The following is a 23,861-nucleotide window of genomic DNA, read 5'->3' as shown; positions in this document are numbered from 1 at the left end:
TGTCTGGTGTCACTTGTCTCACACAAGGTTGGTTGATGTAGAACAGGGGTGGGCAAACTTTTTGGCCTGAGGGCCACATTGGGGTTACAAAACTGTATGGAGGGCTGGGTAGGGAAAGCTGCGCCTCCCCAAACAGCCTGGCCCCCCGCACCCATCCATCCCCTCCCACCCCTGACTGCCTCCCTCAGAACTCCCAACCATCCAACCGCCCCCTGCTCCCTGTCCCCTGACTGCCCCCCCAGAACTCCCTGCCCCTTATCCAACCATCCCGCTCCCTGCGCCTTTATCATGCCGCTCACAGCAGCAGGACTGGCAGTCACACTGCCCAGCTGGAGCCAGCCACACCGCTGTGCTGCCCAGAGCACTTGCAGTGCAGCAAGCTGAGGCTGTGGTGGGGACAGCAGGGGAGGGGCTGGGGACTAGCCTCCCCAGCTGGGAGCTGAGCAGGACAGTCCCACGGGCCATAGTTTGCCCACCTCTGATGTAGAGCTTAAAAGATATGAATATTGTTACTGGGACTTTACAGGCAACTACAGTGCCAAGGCTGCTGATACTTAGTAACATAGCGCTGCCCCATATTTGTTGTGAGAAGGCCTCATGCTGCTGGCCAATATCCATAAGAACAGCGACCTGTATTTGTATGCAGACGTCTTCAACCACCCACCAGCTGGCCTGTCTTCTAGATGCATTTTATGGTAATTTACACCACCAAAGGACATGACAGTGGAATCAGCTTGGCGTAATGAGTGGTCAATGACTGTTCTTAATCACTCTTGTCATTGACCCACCCAGTAAGAAAATGTTAGTGAGTAAAACTAAAGTAATGTTAGTGAGTAAACCCCCCTGCCACCAACCCAACATCAGAAACAAAGGAACCATTTTTGCTGAAAAAAAACTTTAAAATGCATAACCTGAGAAGCAAAAACGGCCCCTGTTCACATAGGTTTAATCAGATACCCAATAATGATAATTTAAATGTTACTGTAACTATTTCCGTGCTTGTCAGAGCATTTGAAGAGGGAGAAGGATGAACCTATTATGAAGGTCTGCACAAATTGAGGGGTGGCTTGTTTTGGTGTCTAGGATGGCTGGGCACAGTTTGTAAGCAGGTCTTGGAAGAATACCACTGCCTATATTTTCCACCCATCCTCCATCCCCAACTCAGTACTTGTAATAAGTGGTCTCCATAAACCAATGCAACAAAAGAAAATAAGAAAACAACCTGTAAACACAAGCAGTTTTAAGATTTATTAATACTTGAGCATAGTAGTGGCAAAACAGTTCAACATTTCATTTGTAACAGAGCCCTGATCTGCAGAGCAAGATAACAGTTATTGTCTATGGTACTACATATACTAGCAAAAGAAGAGGTAAGTTAAAAGAAAGTTTGGTATGATCATGGCTAATCAGCCATAGTTTTGGGGTAGACTTAACTGCAATGTGATAAAGCTAGAAATCTCTAAAATTAAGACTACAAGAGGTTAAATAATTCTCTATAAAACCTTTTCTGCAGCAGGTAGGCAACAAATTCATCCGGTCACAATACAAGATTTGAAAATTAAACCAGGGCTAGAAGTTCTCAGTAGACAGACACCTGAATTGCATTTTCTTTGGATTACTAACATGGATGTGCTCTCCACCACTATTATTCTCCTTACTGATTTAAAAAATCCACTTGACTGCTTTTAATCCCTAAAAGAGCTGGCATACCCAAACTAAATCAGCCTTAGAATTAGGTAAACACTGGACTAGAACACTAGACTGCCTAAGATGCAACAGAAAAAGCAAGCATATTTAAAGTTATACCATAGTACAGTAAGATTGGCAGAAGTCAGTTTTTTTGGGGGGAATCCCCACAATAAAACAATTAAGAGACTCATTTCTACGATATGGAAAATGAAATTGTAATTAAACTACATCAGGTAGAAAACTGGATATCCTCCCATGAACTAGGTGTGTGAATGTTATCTTAGCTCAACTGAAGCTCTCTATGCTTTTAGGTTGTCAAGTCCCTTTAGAACTTGGAGTTGTAATCTCCAAGAGTAAGAATTTTGATTTAGTCATAAACCTGTAAAATTTCTAAAGGAATTTACCATCAGTACTTAAGGATAAGGCTCTCAACATTTTAGTTGCAAACTTATTTTCACAATGGTTTTTGCTCCTTTGTTACTGAGTAACTAAGACTGTTGAGCAACTAGACCACTCAGTTAGCTGCACAACAATGAAGATGCACAACAATGAAGATCTCACCTAACAGAATGGTCAAGCTCCACTGTCTGCAATGAGGTGGGAAAGCTTTAAGAAATGTTTTACTATACCACTAATACTAGTGACCATTAAAATTTACATGTTAACAGATGTATTAACATAACAGGTTTGGCTGACATGTCAAATACTGAACTATGAACAGGAAAACTGAAAACTGCAGCTGAGCAACATAGAGCAGAACAGAATGATATAGTGCAATGAACTTTCCAGAAGGGAAAAAAGAGAACCCATTTTACACACATACACAATCACTGTTTGAACTTTGGAATTTCATACGCTCCAAAATGTAGCACACTGAATATACTGTGTCAATAGTTCACTTTGTGTTATGGAAGTCTCAAATTTTTGTTGAAAAGACCTACAAAGTGACAGACTCAAGGTTAAAACTGAAGATGTAAATAAAGATCAAACTTTAGTTAGTTACTTGAAAGGCCAAGGTATACATACAAGTTGCCTATAATTGACACATTTCATTCCAAACGAAGCGTAACATTTTGAAACTACCATATGCAGAGAAATGGTGGCTGTGGTCCCAGCTTCAGAGATTAGACATTTGAAGCAGTAGTTTAGTAGGAAGAGAGCACAAGCAACTAATCTCTAATCTACAGTTATGCTGACCCCACAAAAAGTGAACTTGCCCAGCAATTTTTAATCATGAGGTATATGAAGTAGGTGGGCATCAAGCTACCACAGAATTTCTGTCAAGTTAAAAGAAAGAAAATATTTTACTGTTAAGGGAATACACATTTGACCCTTTTTCCAACATTCAGTTAACAGCCTAGACAAAGGTTCAGTATCACACAGCAGGAGAACTACATCATTGCCCATCCAACTTATTAAATATAAACGAAATATGAAATATTTAAAATTGGACTACCTTTGGCAGCCCCACAAATAAAGTTTTGAAATGGTATTGACCCTCTTGCTGTAGGCAAATACAGAATCAAAAAGTTACCTGTAGGAATAAGTCACAGGTAAGTATTGAAGCCTCCCCTTCAAAATCCTCACGTGTATTCATAAGAGATTTTGCAAAATGGAGTTGTATTGCCCATTTACAATGAACAAAGATTAATTAGAAAACAAAAACATCTTTAAGTATGTAAGAGCTGAAGCTTTTTACCAAGAGAGTCATCTCATTGTTGAGTCGCATTATTTAAAAAAAAAAAAACAGTGACAGTGAACACAGCCAATAGGAAACCATTGATCTCTTGCAGTTATAGTGGAACATGGCTGAACAGATAGGACACGGATTCACCATTGTGTGTTCTTCGGATTGCCTCAGCCAGAATCATGGAAATGTCAATAACCTAAAAGCAATCAAGAAAATACGATTTACTATACCACTAACACTAGTGACCATTAGAATTTACAGCATCTTTCTTCTAAGGAACTCAAAGTGCTTTACAAACATTAACTAGATAAACCTCACTTGTGAGGACTGCTTACTATATCTATTTTAAAAATTGATGAACTGTGCACTAAGATTAATCCAAAACTACACAGCAAGGAATACAATCCAAGTTTCCTGACCATTTTAGCCACCAGATGGCAATGTCTCCTTGAAAGAAGTTTAATTCTAACAGAACTACAGATCTTTACTGCAAGTCTTGTTTCTGTTAATACCAAATTGGCTTTAGTTTATTCAATTGACTACTGTATTATATCAGAACTTAAGGTGTCTTTTGGTGCTCTCAAACTAAGTAGCTTAAAAAAACAAAACCAACCCCCCCACCCAAAACTGTGCTTTCCCCAGAAGAAACTTCCAAGGGAACACCAGGCTTTTTGTGAGGTTGTCCTGAGATGCATTCAAATTTTTTGGTACAATGTAACTTCTGCAGTCTGGTATTTCATAAGTTATTTTAAACTATAACCTCAATCAATACAAGGAACAAATCAAAGGCTTCAACAGAATTATGTTAATTTCTAACATGCAAACATAACATGATGTACACTGGCAGAAAAAAAAAAAGACTTTAGTTTGACACACCAGTTAAACCACCCTCCCCTGCAATCAGAGGTATTCAGGAGAAGCTGCAGTATATGAAGTCTTTTTAAAACTGACTAGATTTCACAATGGTATTTTAAAGGGATAGCAAATTCTTCAATGTCATTTAGGAATAAGTTCTACAAACAAGACAACTGTCCAGTAAATTTGTGAACAGTATCTTCTAGGTCAGTGGCATGGGATCCTAGCATCAAGAACTGAATTCTAGATTTGCATTTTATCAAGCAGATGAAAAGCTACACCAAACACACAGTACCTGAATCTTGGGACAATTTTTCATTTTCTCATCCTGTGGGATTGTGTTAGTTACTACAACAGCCTCAAATGCAGCATTATTGATCCGAGAGATAGCAGGGCCAGAGAAGATTCCATGAGTCAGAATAGCATAAACTTTAGTGGCTCCAGCAGACACTAACCTAAAAAACATGGGTCAAAAAACAGAAAAGTTTGCAATGTGTTCGAGCACAAAATTCTAGTGTTATTTAGGAAACAGCAAAACCAAAATACTCTTGATTTAAGATCCAGTTTACATATGGATTCTTCAATAGACTACAAAAAGGTAATAACTCTTGTAAAATCATGTAGTACAGTTTTGAGCATGTGCTAGCTTGTATGCATGACATAACACAATACCCTCGATAAAGCTTAACTTTAACACCTTTGACGTCCAGTGTATTAAAAGTGTAATTTTTATGTGTTATGAGATTATATATGACTTCTTTAGGAGGATGGGGAATGCTAATATAATTCCTCCAGTCATCAGCCCTTTGAAGCTTGACCCTGGGGAACAGATCCATTGTCTGGCTGTTTATTTATTCCAATGTTCTCTTTTGGTCTGCTGGTCTCCAGTACCCAGTTTGAACCATTGAAGAGACCATGAATAAATAATCTAGTGGTAAACTGACTCAGTTTCTCAACTTGGAAATTCCATGGTCAGGAGGGAGGGAGAGATGTGGGTCTCCACCCAACAGGTGACGGCTGGGGAGCCAGAACCCTAGAGTGGGTGCCCCTGCTGGACCCCTGCGGGGAAAACACAGGTGCAGTTGCCCTGAACTGTGTCAGTATGAATATTAGGAAAGGCTGACCAAAAATACATCCCAGTGAGCTTGCTACACTACACTTGCTGGTGAATAATTGTGAACTAAGTCAATGGGTGTCAGCAGCTATTGTGATGATCTAAAATAGTTAGACTTTAAATCCAGGTTAGTCTACAGTCTGAATTTCAGTACCTATTTTTTAAGTTTAAACCAAGTAGATTGCTGAAGATCCAACTTACTTGAACTGATATATAAACTATTTAGAAATGGACATTTTCAAACATCTGTGATGATTACTTGAGATATGGGCTACATCTTTATTGTCCCCTGTGACTCAATTATGTTTGGAAACAATGAAGAAAGGACATAATTCTTCTTTCCAAGCTTCAAATTTGGGGATGGAAAAAAGGGAAAAAAAATAAACAGAAGTCACAGGATAAGAGTATTGCTTTATTGAACTCCTCAAATCAGCTAAAAGTGACATCTATTTGTGCAGGTCAGGATCTTCCTCCTGTTAATGCATTACAGTTTTCACTCTATTGAACTTTTGACAATTAGGCCCCATCTCATCTCTCTACAGGAGAGGAACCAGGAAACAAGACGTATAACAGTTTTTAGTATCCATAAAGGGATAAAGCAGTGCCTCCTTGTTATCTAGATGCAGTCTGGGATGGAAGACAGGCAAGTGAATGGGTAATAGTCTTCCCAGGGTCCCAATATGGCCAACAAGGAGGCGAATAAGGCATAGGAAGTGGCATCCAGGGGTGCTGGTACCAGCAAGGTGTTGGTGGTAATTGTGGGTCATGAGTAGTTGCAGCTTTACCAGAGGCTTCTGGAAGGGGCCTCTATAGAAGTGAAGGGAGAATCCTGAATTGACACTTGAGACTCCGAGGCAAGGTCTTTACCAGAATCCTCTTCCTCAAGCTCAGTCTGGAATGGTGGAGTGCCAGGAGAGATCTGAGGTGAAACCATTAGTACCAAGTGAACTTTAGGTGATCTCAATGTCCTCTGCGTCGACAGCACATTGATGCTGAGGAGCAGAGAATCGGACATCTCAGATATAGCCAGGTCCTGGGGAAAAAAAACTCCTGAGGTACCAAGAGTGTGATCAGTAAAGAGCCTGCAGTCTGCACCAAGGTGATTGGGGCCGAAGGCACTGATGGTACCGCAAGTCTCAGGGTGCTCAGAGGGAAGCATAGTCAGAACTCCATGTTTCTTTGGTACTGAGAAAGTTCTTCTTGGCACCTCGATCCATTAAGGGTACCAATGATCTCTCCAGGCACGAGGCTTTCCCATCTTTCAGTCTAGCTATGCTCTGGGTAACAGAGGAACCAGTAATCTCACTGATACATGATTGGCGAGCCAATGGCACCAGAGTAGCTGAAAATACGGATGACCTTGGCTTTTAGAGGTAGATTATCTACCTAGTGTGCTAGGGGCATATTCCTTTGACAGGAGTCTTGGGTCTTCCTCTTGAAAGCCCTGGAGGTGTGGGCCTCAGAGGCAGCAGACTTACTCAGAAACAGGAGGTGCCTTTGACTAGGTCAGAAGCCAGGCAGAGAGAGCTGTCCATCAGGAGATGAAGCCTTCTCTGTTTTTTCTGGCTCTTGATTTTAGTACCAGACAAAACTTGCACTTCTGTACAACATGTGATTCCCTGAGGTAACGATGCAGTGGGAGTGCCTGTTGCCAACCAGGATCTCCTCCTGGCATGATAAACATTTGAAGCCAGCCAAACATTTAACCTCCCAGTAAAGCAGAACTAAATACAATGAAAATTTTTTTTAAAGTATATTTTTCTTTTTAATAAGAAGCTATACTATTACTACTTAGTAACTAATGAAACTCAAACTATTAATAAGGAAAAATAAAAAGAGGCTAAAGTTGAGGAAATCTCAACAGGACAACTGCCAGACCTCTGTCTCAGGCCGAGGTGGTAGAGAAGGAATTGAGGGTGGCTCACCCATAAAATGCTGTAACAGAACGGCACAGGGCACAAGACTGACTAAAAGCATGCACAGACCAAACGGACACTGCTAGAAGTCTCTGATCAAAGATGCAGGGGGCATTTGTGCACCAGAGTGGAGCATCCTAGGGGTGCCACTCAAAGAAGAACTGGATCAGACAGAATCATTTAGCTACTGGATTCAAGTTTTAGAATTGCAGATGGTATTTTTGTAAGTTTGATGGGTGGGAGATAGGAAGAGGACTCTACCAATTCCTCTACACTTTTAGAGGCAAACACCACATCTGAGACTAGGAGCCATGATCTTGCTAAGTGATTCTTGCTTCAGTCAATTAATTAGAACAGAATCATAGGACTGTAAGGGACCTCAAGAGGCCATCTAATCCAGTCCCCTGCACTCATGGCAAGACTAAGTATTACCTGGATCATCTTTGACAGGTACTTGTCAAATATATACTCAGGTGCAGTCCACTGGCCTGGCCCCTCCCAATTACTCCTTATGGAGCTGTGACGTTATTGACATGAAGTGTGACCGTATAGATCATTGTTGCAACCAAGGTCCTATAGTTGCATCAAATCTTGTACAAAGGAGGTCAAGTAAGGTGTCTAAGAAAAGGTCGTAATTTGCTGGTTATGATTATGCTGTCTGTATTTTTGTATCTGAAGTTATAAATATTGGCTATGTACTTGTATCTCAATGTGTTTGATTTTAAGTAGAATCAGAAGCATTTGGTCAGCTTCTGAGAATGGGCACTTAGTTACTCAGGATAGTCCTATCAAGAAACGCTGACAATGGACCTCGGGAGACTCCAATCTACATCCGAGTAACCTTTGTGGGAATGTTCAAGGTAGCAATGGCTGCCACCTGCAAACTGAATCATGCATAAACATGTGACTTGCCATGTGACTCCAAACTCCATCTTGCTGCTGTGATTTTCCACAGTAAGAACTAAGGGGTTTCCTTCCACATGGCAGAGGATATAAAAGGCTCTGAAAACCCCTCCATTTAAGTCTTCAATCCTGCTTCTGACCTCTGGAGGAACTGTGCTTGAAACTGAAGCTCTGAACAAAGGACTGAACAACACATCCAAGCTGGGATGTTTGTACTCCAGAGACTTAACTGGCTTAAAATCAGCAGTAATCCCATCAAGCCCGAAACAAACCAGAACTGGGAAGGAGAGATAGCTCAGTGGTTTGAGCATCCGCCTGCTAAACCCAGGGTTGAGAGTTCAATCCTTGAGGGGGCCATTTAGGGATCTGAGGCAAAAATTGGGATTTGTCCTGCTTTCAGCAGGGGGTTGGACTAGATGACCTCCTGAGGTCCCTGCCAACCCTGATATTCTATGAACTAAGAACTTTGCAATTGTTGTGTGTATTTGATTCCATGTAACCAATTTTAACTCTCATCTATATTTCTTTTTTTATGAATAAACCTTTAGATTTTAGATTCTAAATGATTGGCAACAGCGTAATTTGTGGGTAAGATCTGACTTCTGTATTGACCTGGGTTTGGGGCTTTGTCCTTTGGGATCAGGAGAACCATTTCTCTTTTCTGGGGTATTGGTTTTCATAAGCATTCACCCCCTTAAGGAGTGGTGCTGGTGGTGATACTGGGAAAATGGAGCATCTGAAGGAATTGCCTGTATGACTTCTGGTTAGCCAGTGGGGTAAAACCTAAGTCCCATCTGTTTGGCTGGTTTGGTGTGCCTTAGTGAAGGACCGACCCCCCAGCCTTGGGCTGTGACTGTTCTGCTCTAAGCAATTTGTCCTGAATTGATAGTCAGTAGCATCCCGCCAAAGGCTGCTTTGTTACAGGAGTAACAACTTGATTCATCATACTCTTTCTAGAGATGGCAAGACAGACACTACAGTTCTGTCTATTTAAATACACTGACAATAGATTAAAAACAAAGCTAGCTGAAAACCTGGTTCGTCAAGACAAAGCCCTTTCCATCTGCTTAGTCAGGATAAGAACCATTTTTTCAGTCAGTACTGACCCCTTTCGAATAAGGGGTGGAAAAGTAAGTTAATTAGCTTTGTTTTTAGACGTTTGTATTACCGAGTATCTGAAGTGAGCTAGAAAATGCAAAATAAACCTTTGCATTACATATCATATTGAAAAGAATTATGGTTTTGCACATTACAGATATTTATTTACAATGGTCTTCAGAAAAATCTTGTGAATTTGGAAGAAGTAAACTCTAAAAGCTCCATCTGATTTACTCAGCCTAAAAGGAATGGTGGCTAGGTATATAAGGAGAGCACCTCTTTGAGCTGTAACTCTAAACTAGAGCAGAGGTCCTTTCCCAGAATTGTTGCATTAGATGAAGCAGGATTTCTAATAGTCAAAACAAAACCAAATTATTTTTCCTTGAGAATTCTTCTAAGTGTTTTTCACACCACACTATCATTTATTATTTGTATTCTAAGAACATAAGAACGGCCATACTGGGTCAGACCAACGGTCCATCTAGTCCAGTAACTTGTCTTCAGACAGTGGCCAATGGTTCAGAGTGAATGAACAGAACAGGTAATCACCCTGCTGCCCATTCCTAGCATCTGGCAAACACAGGCTAGGGACTTCAGAGCATGGTTTTGCATCACTGCCCATCCTGGCTAATAGCCATTGACAGACCTATCCTCCGTCAACTTAGCTAGTTTTTTGAACCCGGTTATAGTCTTGCCTTCACATCCTCTGGCAAAGAGTTCCACAGGTTGACTGTATATTGTGTGAAGAAATACTTCCTTGTGTGAGTTTTAAACCTGCTGCCTATTAATTTCATTTGACCTCTAGTTCTTTGTTATGAGAAGGAGTAAACAACAACATTTCCTTATTTACTTTCTCCACACCAGTCATGATTTTATAGATCTCTATCATATCCCCTCTTAGTTGTCTCTTTTCCAAGCTGAAAAGCCCCAGCAGTCTTAATCCCTACTCATACAGAAGCGTTCCATACCCCTAATCCTTTTTCTTGCCCTTTTCTGTACCTTTTCCAATTCCAATATATCTTTGAGATGGCGTGACCAGATCTGTACATGGTATTCAAGATGTGGGTATATCAGGGGTTCTCACACTGTGGGTTGTGAGGTTATTACGTGGGAGGTCGTGAGCCATCAGCTCTCAAAACCGTGCTTCTTCTCCAGCATTTATAAGTATCAAAGGTATTTTTCATTTCGGGGGGGGGGGGGGGGGGGCGAAACGGGCGCACACTCACAGGTTTATTGTGTGAAAGGGTCACCAATGCAAAAGTTTGAGAACCACTGATTTATATGGAGGCAATATGATATTTTTTGTCTGATTATCTATCCCTTTCTTAATGATTCCCAACATGGTTAGCTTTTTTGACTGCCTCTGCATATTGAGTTGATGTTTTCAGAGATCTATCCACAATGACCCCAAAATCTCTGAGTGGTAAAAGCTAATTTAGACCCCATCGCTTTATATATAGTAATAGCAAAGGCTCCTAAGAGGGGTCTGTTCTGCTAGGTGTCCTATAAACACACAGGAAAAAAGCTGCCCTGCTCTGCTGAATTTATAGCCTGAGGTCCCAATCCTGCAAATGTTTAAGCATGAGTAACTTTATGCATGTGAGTAGTTTCACTGATTTATGCTATGCATGGAAGTATTGCTCAGGGAGAGCGTTTGACACCTCACTGAAGAGCATTAAAAGCCATGACAAAGCAATCTAGGGCCACTGACTCTCCCCATGTACTGGCCTACCACCATGGAACAACAGTTCCTCTATACAGGAGCCCACAAGAAGGGGCAAGAACTCCTTGTGTGGTGGGAGCAGATAGCACCATGAGGCTCTATTTAAGAGAGAGAGTGAGGTTGTGGTCTGTGCACGGGGGTTTGACCTTCACCAATCTGAAAAGGACTTGCCAGAGGGACTCTGCAATCTGAAATGCAGACAGACCTTAGATTCCCAGAAGGGGTCGGATCAGACTCGGGCAAAGTTTATGCCAGAACTTCTATTTTCAAAGATTTATAATTCTCACATACTTTAAATGTAAAGCCACTGTGATTAAGACATTTCTTTGCTAAGCCTATGTTCCTTGCTTTTCTGCTACGTTGTCCTTGAAGGGGTCAAACTAGAAACTCAAATCACAGCCTAGGCAGAGCTCTAAGAGAGCATGTATAAGGAACTAGGGAGCTTGGTAGGTCTCAGACACTGATTTTGAGGGTGATGGCACTCCAGGTCCCAAGGAAGAAGTCAGACATGAGGTTTGAGGCTAAAAGTGTGCCCTACAGACCTAGAAAAAAACAAACAAACTAGACACTATCCAGACCCAACAGAAATGGAAGCATGGGGGGAGGGGACCAAGCAATTTGGCCAGCTTGCAACAGACTGGTGACTGTACACTGGGGTATGGGGTCAATTTGGAACAATACTTACTTGTCTGCTGCATGACATATTGTGCCACATGTGTCAGCCATGTCATCGACAAGAATAGCTATCCTATCTTTCACATCACCAACCAAGACCATTCTGTCCACTTCATTAGCTTTCTTTCTTTCCTTGTGAATCAGAGCAAATTCAACATTCAGTCGATCTGCGATTGAAGTAACCCTAAGTTGTAAGAAAGATTCAAACATGTTTTAAAATACACTTTTCAAAAACAAGAGGGAAAGAAATTGCATGTGCCTGCTGTAGAAATAACGGTCTTTATATTTGAAGAAAAAAGTTCACACACACCAAAAACAACATTTTAAAATATCACAAAATATTGATGTGGGTAGTAGCACCAGTGCTGCTCTTCTGTAAGATTCCAAAAATCATTCTTCCAGATGTATGAGGTTTTTTTTTTTTTGGACTGACTAATTTTCAGGCACTGAACTCCTTCCTTACAGAAGGTCACTATTCAAATATATTTAATGAGAACAAGAATGTTTAGCCATATTTGGGGCACAGAATTAAGAATCCACTAGTGCTTTTATATGGATGGAGAAGAGTATTCATCACTTCCCCAGTGTAAAGGGTCAAGGCCAAAACACATTTTGATCTGGAAAAAATACAGATCAGTTATTATTTCTCACTACCCATCCTCCTCCCCACTCAGACACCCCAAAAAGAATTTAAGTCAGTAGTTCAGTTATAATATATTAAGTTTATAATTTAACGTGGTCTACTCATATTTGTATTATAAAGATATATGTTTAAAGGTTTACTACAAAGCATTGTAAAATCAGAGAACTGGCCTTGAGCACAATCCAAACAACTAACTGTTTAAAGCCTAGTGCTACAAGCAGACTTTGCAATACATCAAGCCCTGATGTCCCCCTAATATGAAGGCAACAGGCCTTTCTTCTTGTAGTGCTGAAAAAGAGCAAAGACATTGTGGGGTAGTGAAAACAGATTTAGATGGCCTTTCCAAAAGAAAGGCTACTCTCTAGGGGACATCTGGGCTTATCCTATTGCAAGAAGATGGAAAGAACAGGTTATGTTTTAATTAGGAAGTAAACTAGAAAAGCTACATGTAGTTAAGAAACCCACCTCAGCTAAACACCAACTTAATATTAAAGGCTAAATTTATATAGGCTGCTGACTTCAAGAAAAGGAGATTTTTAAAACTAACTAAAATATTTAACAAATATTGCACAGACAAATACAGGCAAGTAAAAGTTTAGGTTTGTTAGTATCTTGTTGGCAAGTGCTATGCCTACACATTACATGCCAACTATTCAAAAGCTTCTAGTACAGTGGTTCTTGACCACAGGTCTGGGGCCACCCTGGGGGGCTGTGAGCAGGTTTCAGGGGTCTGCCAAAATAAACCAGAGAACAGGGCTAGTAGACTCGCTGGGGCCGAAGCTGAAGCCTGAGCAACTTAGCTTCATGTGAGCCCCTGTGGTGTGGTATCCCAGGCAACTGCCCTGCTTGCTATGCCCTAATGCTGGTCCTGGCCTTTAATCTATTGGCTATGCAGAAAAACAGTTGTTGTGGCACAGGTGGGCTATGGAGTTTTTATAGTATGTTTGGGGGGAGGGAGCAGGGGGGCTCAGAAAGAAAAAGTTGAGAACCCCTGTTCGAATAGATTGTTGCAATATTTAAGCACAACTAGATGAGTTAAGTAAATTCAGAATTGAGGCTTTGTATTGATAACATTAGAAAATCCTTAATATATAAAAGATCTGCACATTTAAAAATCACATTTCAACTGAAATGCATAGTACCATAGGTGGGTTTTTTAAATTAACTTTATAGTCACTTGTATATTGGAGTAAATGAGGAGGACCTGACTAATTTCATTCTCCATGTCTCTTTTCTGATGTTCAGCACTTGGTTAGTAATTCACAACATTCATCTACATGCTACTTTTAATTACTAAAGATTTCATAAGATGCTAAGAGTGACCTCTTGTGGACATACTAATCTCTTCTAAAATATTAAATTCTAGCCACTGCATAACCAATTTTTGACAAGACTGATACCTTTTCATATTAAGATTGTAAAAAACTAAACTGTACTTTCCTTTAAAAGGTATACCAATATTCAATCAATCTTAAATAAAATAAATAAAAAAAATCAGGTCTCTCTTATGTATTAATAAAGACAGCGAGCATATAGAGGGCAATCTCAATCTTTCTGAAATAGGGACTATTCTTAAATACCACTCAAAACCACAGTTGAACCAGTATTAGAATTTAGTTTCCAGAGGGGTGTCATCTTTTAAATAAATCTCAAAATGACCTCTTTTTGACTACAATGGGATAAGTCAAAGTATTTTTACATTTTCATACACTCGAGCACATATTTTCACAACAGGTCCTGACAATGCAGGAGCACAAATAATCAACAGTAGTTTTATGCCTAACTTCAATCATAAAATATCTTTCATAGGCTGGCTAACAGACAATTGATGGGGTTGTAAGAGGAAGTGACAGAATCCAAATATTCCAAACCTTGGCAATCATATACACGTAAGCAGTGCTGTAGAAGAGTTGGTCCTTCCCTGGATATGAGAGAGACAAGCTGGGTGAGGTAATATCAGTTATTGGACCAACTTTTGTTGGTGAGGGACTCAAACTTCCAAGCTTACACAGAGCTCTTTCAGATCGCACCAAAAGTTGGTCCAATAACTGATATTACCTCACCCAGCTTGTATCCAATATCTACACAGCAAAACCCCATTTATCCAGACTAATTGGGACTGTGGCCAGCTTGGATAATCAGAATTGTGGATAAACCAGAGAATGTGAAAAATGAGACACTGCAACGCCATCTAGCAGCCACAGGAGAGATCACCTGAGTCTGGCCCTGGAGTCCTGGTTGTTCAGTAAACATGAAGAGCCAGTTAAGGGAAGGTCTGATAAATGGGGTTCTACTGTATGCAAGTCCTTCTATCCTATCAATATTTCCAGATCTAGGTCAAGATTATTCATTAAAAAACCCTACAACAAAAAACCCAACATGCTGCTCTTCCAATAAACTTGTGTTACTGCTAGTTATTTTTAGAAATCCACAGTTAACTGTGGAGCTTGTATAGGTAGTCCTCTGTCTCACACAGAATATAGTAATTAGCTGGGAAACATACATAAATGTCTGTCTTTCCATCTTAAAGAATAATTTCCCCCCACTTCAAGAGGCAGTGTCTGGTTACTTTACAACATGAAGATATGCTAAATACAAACAAATGTTTCTTGTAAAAAAGCAATTAATCTGATAAAATATATAAAGAAGTTTGCCAGACAGCTTCTCTGTGCCACTCCATGAATTCTACCACAAGACTGAATTGTTTCAGGCGGGGGGGGGGGGAGGAGAAGAAGAGAGAAGGAACAAATACATCATACTGGACTGAAAAAGGAAGTCTGCCTAATTTACTAGATTATCTATGGAACGCTTCAGACAGTATTCCTCCAAATCTATAACTTCATTCTTCAAAATAGATTATGTACATTAAGTAGCAAAGTGAGCCCCTTCCCTTCTTTTTTTTGGCTGTTAATCATTTAAAACTTGTGACAAACATGAGGCTTTGGTCAAATCCACTTTATGGCAGTCCTTCACTGGCAATGAGAGGGACTAGATGACCTAACTGTTCTCCCCCTCCCTGCCACAATCTCTAAGTTTCCAGCTGATGGGCAGGGATTTTTATCAGCAGGATGACCAACAATCTCTGCTTGAGAAGTGTCCCATCTATATGGAGTACTTTGTCACTTCACAGATAGTATGATTCAGAATTCTGACATCAATTCGTACTTGACCAGAACCAAACAAAAGATGATCTGCTGAATGAGTAATAACGGATGCCATGATTGATGTAATGTTCCATTAATTAACACCTCCACATTTCCTCCCCGCCTCCCCAAGCTTGTTTAATATTTCCACCAGATTGTTTTTTTGATTACACATTACTAAACTTGAGTCAATAGATTTTTAGCCAGGAATAAAACAACTCCCTTTTTTTTTTTTTTAAAAAAAGAAACATGACTCAAGTACGCTCTTACCTATACTCCAGCAGGTACAGTGAAAGTAGGCCACATGCTTGACTAGAGAAGGGAAATGTATGTAGCTCCAGAGAGAAGCGGGAAGAGGTGCAGTAACTGCTAAAGGAGCATGCAGCAGGAAAAGCCTCTTTCCTCCTACACAGGGTCTCAGCTAATGGAGGCCATATTCAGGGAGAGAGAAAATATTTCCTTTAGAGCACAGAAAATTCCTACATATAACTAAGCATGATCTACATTGGAAGGACTATTGTTTCATTACAATGGAACTGGAGCCATTGTACAGCATTTACAGCCACTGCCTTATACGATTTTCAGCGATAAAACAAATAAATCAACCAAGTATGAGCAAAGTATTCCTTTCTGTGAAACAGAAATAGTTGAACTCTATGGACAATTTGTAGTTTGCACTCTACCTTTTTGCTCCACCTGCATCAGGTGAGACTATGATACAGTTTCTCCATTCCAAAATATTCTCTTTAATCCATTGCAACACTGCAGGTTCTGCATACAGATTGTCCACTGGAATATCAAAGAAACCCTGAGAACAAACAGAAACAGTTCTTAACATATATTAGCTTTCCACTACGCTTTGTTTAGAATAAAATTAGAAAACAAAAAACAACCACTTGGTCAACATAAACATGTAGGGTAGGATTTTCAAAACAGTGTTCTACACTGGCTTAATTCTGCTCTCATTGAAGTCAATAGTAAAATTCTCACTTACTTCAATGTCAGTACAGTTAGGTCAACTCAAGCACTAAAATCCTGCTCATTAGCAATAAAGGGAGGGGAAAGCATCACTACTGACTTTACACTGTAAAGCCAGAAGGTAATTTTTTGTTGGGGGGAAAGAAGCCTTAAACACATGGCCGAGTTAATTTATTCTCATGAAAAACTTTATCTAAAAAGGAACATAAGCTAAAAGTAATGTCTATTATAAATTAATTTCTTATTATTTTAATATAAAATTACTATTAATAGTCTTAATATTAAAAGAATAAGTGCTAGAAATGAACACTGATATTTCAAGACTGAGAAGATAAATATTTTTTTCCCCCCTGTAATTCTTGTACAAGATTGCAATGCAATAGTCTCCCACTTCTGAGAAACAGGTTAGAGTACAAGTAAAAAGGACTTTGGTCCACACTTCAACATCTACTGTGACTGGTAGTTCTGGTTAACTAGAACCTCAAGACTGGAAAAAGCGGGTGTTTGCTAGTAAGAAATAAGAAAGCTTGATAGTGCTGTGTACAGGGACACTGAACAGTGACTACCATGCATGTATGGTTCTACCTAAAGCTATAAACTCTTCACTTTCATTAACACATAATTGACAAAATAGAAGTGAAGAAAGAGTTATAGCTTACTGTTACATTCAATTAACACTCATGAATTAGTATGCAAGATTAGAAACCCCCATTATATTAGCAAAATACTTTAGTTGTACTAAATACTTACAAAATACAATAAATAGAAGCCTGCCTGTGCACGGTATGTGCTGGGGGTTCTAGTACACTTTGAAGTTTTACCCAATTCTAACAAACACTCAGATTTAGAGATATGAATGAGGTTAATATTAGCAAGTCAGTTACTTAGGTCAGGCCTGGTCTCTATCCAGACGCAAGGTGTGTTTCTCTTAAAACTATGTATATTTAAATAATCTTTGGTACACAGTTTCCCTTCTCCCTGGAGCATCAGAATAGCCTCTCTCTCACAGCTGTGAGAAAAGCAGAAAGGAATGTGGTCTGGTAACAAGCTTCCCTATTGAGTTAATGTGATAGGTTAACTCCAAGCTGCAGTCAACAAGAGCTTGTAATTACCTGTATCTGAGAGGCATGCAAATCCATGGTGATGATGTGGTCAGCCCCAGCAACGGACAGCATATTGGCAACAAGTTTTGCCGAGATTGGAGCACGACTCTGGAGGAACAAGCCATATGTTTCACAAAATTGTAAAAAGATACAGTCAAATTAAATTTAAGAGACTTATATTAGTTACACATTTAGAGATTTTGCTTTACATCTTCTGTAATATCCCCACCTGATATTGTTTCTTAATCTCAAAACAAAAATATCAACATAATGATGCTATGGAAAGTCAATAAAGTAGATAAATGGAATCAAGAAATGGGACAAATGACTAAATGGGTACAGAAGAATTCCTCATGTCCAAGAAATGTATCCGAGTTAGACATTTAGTGGCAAGTCTTGCTATTAATGCCATGAGACCCTGATAGACCATATTACTTCTGAATGTTGTTTAAATTAGTTTGCTCATTCTACTTATTTCCTGGTAAATCACAGAAAGGGAAGGGGATGGGGGAAAAGAACTCTAAATCAGCAAGGTAAGGCAGAGAACACATTCATTATTTTAATCTGAAGAGAAATCTACTTCTTGCTCACTATTTCAAGTTTCAATGCATCTTAAGTCACTGCTGGCTTTCCTTCCAATATTGCCACTAACAATGCTAATTTTATTTTAAGCAGCTGAATATTTAATACATTTGCCATTACCTAACTTCCCAATTTCCTCCTTACATAGTCAAAATATTTCCAATTTTAAAAGTTTACACATACATTACTATTGGCAAAATTTAGAAGCTATTTTTTTAATATTAAGCATGGCATTTAATACTTTCAGAAACATTGCACTAATATTAATAAGCACTCAAGATGGTACAGTCTTAAATCAAACCTAAATACACTCTTTAGTTACATGATCACAACCCATACAATTATTTATTTTACATACCTATATACAAGAATATCTACTTAGAGATATTAGAAAAGAAAAAAATCACACCCCCCCAAAAACATTTAGCCACAACTTCCCACCCTCAAAACTTTGTCTAGCTCTATAGCAAGTAGAGGAAAAGGAGACAAAACAGCAAGAATTCCCAACTGTTTTAATTACAAAGTTGGTTAAATTTTAATCAGCTCTGATTATTTTCTCTTGTATATACTAGTACCACTGTCATACAGGTTTGATTTTTTTAAGTGACATTGCACTAAATTCTGAGGATTGGTAAACACCTGCAACACCAATGATTTCATACCTTGTGGGATTTGATTCTTAGGGCATGGCTACACTTGCTGATGTAGAGCACCGAGTTAAGCCAGCCCTCGGAGACTGCAGTTGGGAAAGTGCTGCAGTGTCTTCACACTGTCAGCAGCAAGCATGCTGGCGTGGCCACATTTGCAGTACTTGTAGCGGCATTGGGAGCAGTGCATTATGGGCAGCTATCCCACAGAGCACCTCTTCTCATTCTGGCGCTGTGTCTTGTGGGAGAGGGCAGGGGAGTGCAAGGCATTCTGGGTCCTGTCCCAATGCCAGTGATGCATTGGTTTGCATGCCAGCAATCCCTGTGCTTCTGTCCACATTTGGCGCCATCTTTCAATGGTTTTTGTACTGCATACTCTGTCTTCCCTTTTGGTCTGCAGGAATGGAGCCCGAACTGCTGAGGAATATGCTGATGGGTCCTGCCAGCATGTCATGAATTGCAGTCGAGTTACTCCTTAAACTACAAACTGACAGTGAGGAGTCAATGATGTCGACTTGCATAACGCACACAACACGAGATTGCTTATGGCATTCACAGACATGTTCACCACTGTGGAATGTGGCTTTTGGGCTTGGGAAACAAGCACTGAGGGGTGGGAATCACATCATCATGCAAGTCTGGGATGACGAGCAGTGGCTGCAGAACTTTTGGATGAGACATGCCACTTACATGGGACTGTGTGCTGAGCTCACCCCCACCCTGTGGCGCAAGGACACAAGATTGAGAGCTGCCCTAATGGTGGAGAAGCGGGTGGCTATTGCAATCTGGAAGCTGGTAACTCCAGACAGCTATCGATTGGTCGCTCAGTTTGGAGTGGGAAAGTCGACCGTTGGAATCGTGTTGATGCAAGTTTGCAGGGCCATTAAATCAGATCCTGCTCAGAAGAACCAGGACTCCGGGTAACATGCATGACATTGCGGATGGCTTTGCACAAATGGGTTTCCCTAACTGCAGAGGGGTGACAGATGGGATGCATATTCCAATTCTGGCACCAGCCCACCTAGCCTCCGAGTACATTAATAGGAAGGGGTATTTCTCTATGGTTCTCCAGGTGCTTGTGGATCACGGTGGGCATTTCATTGACATTAATGCAGGCTGGACCAGAAAGGTGTAGGATGCCCGCATCTTTCGGAACACTGGCCTGTTCAGGAAGCTGCAAGCCGGGACTTTCTTCCCAGACCAGAAGATCACCGTGGGGAAGTCGAAATGCCCATTGTGATCCTTGGAGACCCCGCTTACCCTTTAATGCCGTGGCTGATGAAACCCTACACAAGGAGCCTTGACAGCACCAAGGAGCAGTTCAACCACAGGCTAAGTTGGTGCAGAATGACTGTGGAGTGTGTTTTTGGCCATTTAAAGGGCCGCTGGCGCTGTCTGTATGGGAAGCTGGACCTGGCCGATGACAGCATCCCCGCGGTTATATCCGCATGCTGTACCCTCCATAACATTTGTGAAGCGAAGGGTGAAAGATTCACTCAGGCACGGACCTCGGAGGTTCAACACCTGGGAGGCTGAATTTGAAGAGCCAGAGATTAGGGCTATTAGAGAATAGGGCTGCAAGGATTAGGGATGCCCTGAGGGAGCAATTTGAGGCTGAAAGCCACCACTAATGTCTGGTGCCCTGCATGGGAGTGAAGTGCAATGGTTCCAATGTTAGTAGGAATTGGTGTTTGCTATGTATGAGGCATGGAGTTGCAGTGCCTGTTGCTTTCCTGGGCTACGGCATCTTTTACTTAATGGTGGCTGGGTGGTGAAGCCACAGGTGTTGGAAGCACCAGGTGGTGATAAGTACCCGTATGTTGGGGAAAGTGGGTTCGAGGTGACATGGGGTCACAAGGGAAAGAGTTTTGGGACAAGGGCTGCGGGGGTGGGTGGGGGGAGCAGCACAGAAGTACACATTCCTCAGCTCCTTCACTTTAACCCTGCACTGCAGGGCATACCAGTCTTGGCCTCTTTCCATCATGTCCCTGGATATCTGCCCAAAGGTATCGTAATTCCTACGGCTGGAGTGCAGCTGGGACTGGACAGCTTCCTTCCCCCAAACACTGATGAGGTCCAGCACCTTGCCATTGCTCCATACTGGATCACCTGGCGCGTGGAGGCATGGTCACCCGGCAAGATCTGAGAGCACTCCATGCCTTGCTGAGGAAACAGGAAGGGGATTTTCAAAATTCCCAGAGAATTTAAAGGGAGAGTCTGATAGCTGGTCTCCTGAGGGCAGGGCAGTAGAGTTCGAAGTGATGACCTGAGTGGCTAGAACACTGTGGGACGCTTCTGGAGGCTGATCAGAGCGCATTAATAGACCAGGGCGTCCACACTGGCACTCTGGTGCTCCAGCCGGGCTGCAGCAAGCATCGTGCTTCTCATGGAGGTGGATTACCAGGAGCGCTCCAGTCATGAGTCTGGGCCCTCTACGTGCCTTGCCAGTGTGGACGCATTATGAGTTAGGATGCCCGGAGCTGCTTTAATGCGCTCTAACTCGCAAGTGTAGTCATGCCTTAGAGGAGAGGGGGAGGAGAGAGGGAGAAGAGGTAGTTGCCAGAGAGGAGGTGGAGTGGAAGGGATATGATCCTTGAGGGGTTCCTTCAGGTTCTCAGCACTGGTAGCAAACCTACTTCCTGGTGTAAGATGTGCTGTATGTATGATCCAGGGCATAAAACTGTCCTTTTCTATTTGGCATTGGTGAGGTCTCAGCTGGAATACTGTGCACAGTTCTGGGTGCTAACTTCAGTAAAGATGTGGACGAACTGGAGAGAAAATCCACAGGAGAGCAAAACAGGTTTAGAAACTTTGACTGCCGAGGAAAAAGCTAAAAACTGGGCATTTTTAGTCTTGAGAAAAGATGAATAAGGGAAGGACCTGATCAGTCTTCAAAAAAGTTAAGGGCTTTTATACAGAATTCGGTGATCAATTGTTCTCCATGCCCAGTGAAGGTAGGGCACTAGTAATGGGCTTAATTTGCAACAAGGAAGATTTAAGTTAGATATTGGGGAGCACAGATCCAGAACATCCAAGTAAGTGTTTAACTTGAAAGTATCAGTTTTCTATTAACAAATTATCTTACAGCATTAATACCATGTCCTACTCAAAACAAACAACTAAATATCTAGCAGCATGACTGAAGAGTTTTCCAGGCAAACAGTTTCATTAGTACAATGACTGTTCCTTCCCCTTCAAGGGGATGCTAATGGAATGTTTTACTGTTAGATTACACAGAAAAAGGGATAGCTATCTATCCAAGGCTCCCATTCCCATCTTCACTAGCTACCTGAAGAATGGTTAGAGCACTTCAGTTTTCCCACTCTAGTGGTCGTTCTTCACTTCTACTAACTTCTCTTTTCCTACATCTCTATGACCTCTATTATGTTTAATAAAATATATCATGCGTTTAAGTATTTATTTATTAAAATGTAACAACTGAATTAGTTTAGAAGGGGTTTACTCTTCTTTTTTAATGTACAGAAGTGTTGAATTACAGACAGACTCTCCAAAACAATACAGCCCTCAAAACTGAAGTTAACTTGTTGTAGGAGTTTTCCGAACTAGAAGACTGAAAAAACACAATACCTGCACCTGTGAACAGAATGCTAGCTGAAATTGTTTATCAAAATATAAGAATAATGTAATGGCTTGTCTTACTCATTTTGGTTACCAAACAGTCCTTTAATGATTACATAATTTTTGAGAAAGGCAAATATTGGCAAAAGTAAAGAAGTCTGGTCAGTCTCCTAGAAGCATTTACAAAATTATTCATAGAATCATAGAATATCAGAGTTGGAAGGGACCTCAGGAAATCATCTAGTCCAACCCCTGCTCAAACCAGGCACAATCCCCATTTTTTTTTTTTTTGCCCCAGATCCCTAAATGGCCCCTTCAAGGATTGAACTCACAACCCTGGGTTTAGCAGGCCAATGCTCAAACCACTGAGCTATCCCCTCCCCGATTACCTTTAAAAATTTCGATTGGGACAAATAGGAAAGAAATTAGAGTGTAGTTTGATATTGGCTTTGTAATTCAACACACCTCACCTACCTTGTCTTTCTTATCTTGCCTGGCATATGGAAAACATGGAATTACTGCAGTCACTCTGGACGATGATGCAATCTTGCAAGCATTAATCATTATGAGAAGTTCCATCAAGTTATCATTGATTTCTCCACAGCCACTCTGGATAATATACACATCTTCCCCTCTCACACTTTCACCAATCTCTACACTGAAAAAGAGTAAGGTTGGGCCAATGAATTTAAAGTACTTAAACAGAAGAAAGAATTCTAGGATCAAACAATTGAGTTCATGAAATGGATTTTTAAAAAGAAAACTAATAGCAGCTCTCAGTAGTTCTAACAGTCCAATATGTGTAGATTATATAATTGTTCATTTAGCACATACAGTACATTTTACTATGTCTACTGCAAAAAAAAAATCTCAACTTTGCTATTTTACTCTAAATTCACCATCTAAAAGGTTTATACCAAGCTGCATAAAATAATTATTGTTGATAAAGAACAGAAGTCACTCTCATTCAGTCTAACCCTGAGGCTATGGCTACACTAGAAAGTTTACAGCAGCACCACTGTAAGCTCTTTAGTGTGGTCACTAAGACAAGAGGATAGAACTCCCCCGTTGACTTAATTAATCCCACTCCAATGAGTGGCAGTAGCTATATCAGTAGGAGAAGCTCTTCATTTGACATAGCACTGTTCACATTGGCACTTAGGGGTATGAATAAGCCACCCCCCTGAGCAGCAGAAGTTACACCAACCTAAGTCACATAAATTATGCTGACATAAGTGGTAGTGTAGACAGTGAAAAGAAAATCTTAACCTGTTTTACATGGTCTCATTGCCGTCTCCAAAGGAGGTTTGGAGCACTAAAAGATCATGCCCATGAAATAATGCTAATCTATCTTGTTAGATGTTTTAATCACTCCACTTGTTTCTTTAGCTAGAGAAAATATTTGCCTCTAGACAGCTTTATAAAAAACAATGAATTTTTTCCTCCACACTAAAACACACTATTCAAACCAAGAAATAGATACTGTTCTCAAATGCAGGTGAAAAGAAGCTTTTACTTCAGCT

The 23,861-nt window shown here is 40.7% G+C and overlaps 1 protein-coding gene across 4 annotated transcripts in view; it reads right to left on the bottom strand.

The window, feature by feature from the left end:
• Positions 1–1,225: 1,225 nt before the first annotated feature.
• PRPS2 (phosphoribosyl pyrophosphate synthetase 2) overlaps positions 1,226–23,861 on the bottom strand; it is a 38,971-nt gene continuing 16,335 nt past the window's right edge. For 2 of the 4 annotated variants that reach the window (XM_048860785.2, XM_048860794.2), the window contains 6 exons: positions 22,813–22,996; positions 17,540–17,638; positions 16,133–16,257; positions 11,674–11,847; positions 4,530–4,689; positions 1,226–3,575 (listed from right to left, as the gene is read on the bottom strand). In XM_048860785.2, coding sequence (XP_048716742.1) covers positions 3,483–3,575; positions 4,530–4,689; positions 11,674–11,847; positions 16,133–16,257; positions 17,540–17,638; positions 22,813–22,996 — 835 coding nt within the window. In that variant the 3' untranslated portion in view covers positions 1,226–3,482. Of the gene's footprint in view, positions 3,576–4,529; positions 4,690–11,673; positions 11,848–15,719; positions 15,871–16,132; positions 16,258–17,539; positions 17,639–22,812; positions 22,997–23,861 lie in introns of those variants that run through there. The other 2 variants (XM_048860804.2, XM_048860815.2) reach the window with 2 other exon arrangements.

The sequence above is a fragment of the Caretta caretta genome, chromosome 1, assembly GCF_965140235.1.
Source record: "Caretta caretta isolate rCarCar2 chromosome 1, rCarCar1.hap1, whole genome shotgun sequence".
Taxonomy (NCBI): Eukaryota; Metazoa; Chordata; order Testudines; family Cheloniidae; genus Caretta; species Caretta caretta.
The sequence above is the reverse complement of the archived record's forward strand: the minus strand, read 5'-3'. Positions and strand labels throughout refer to the sequence as shown.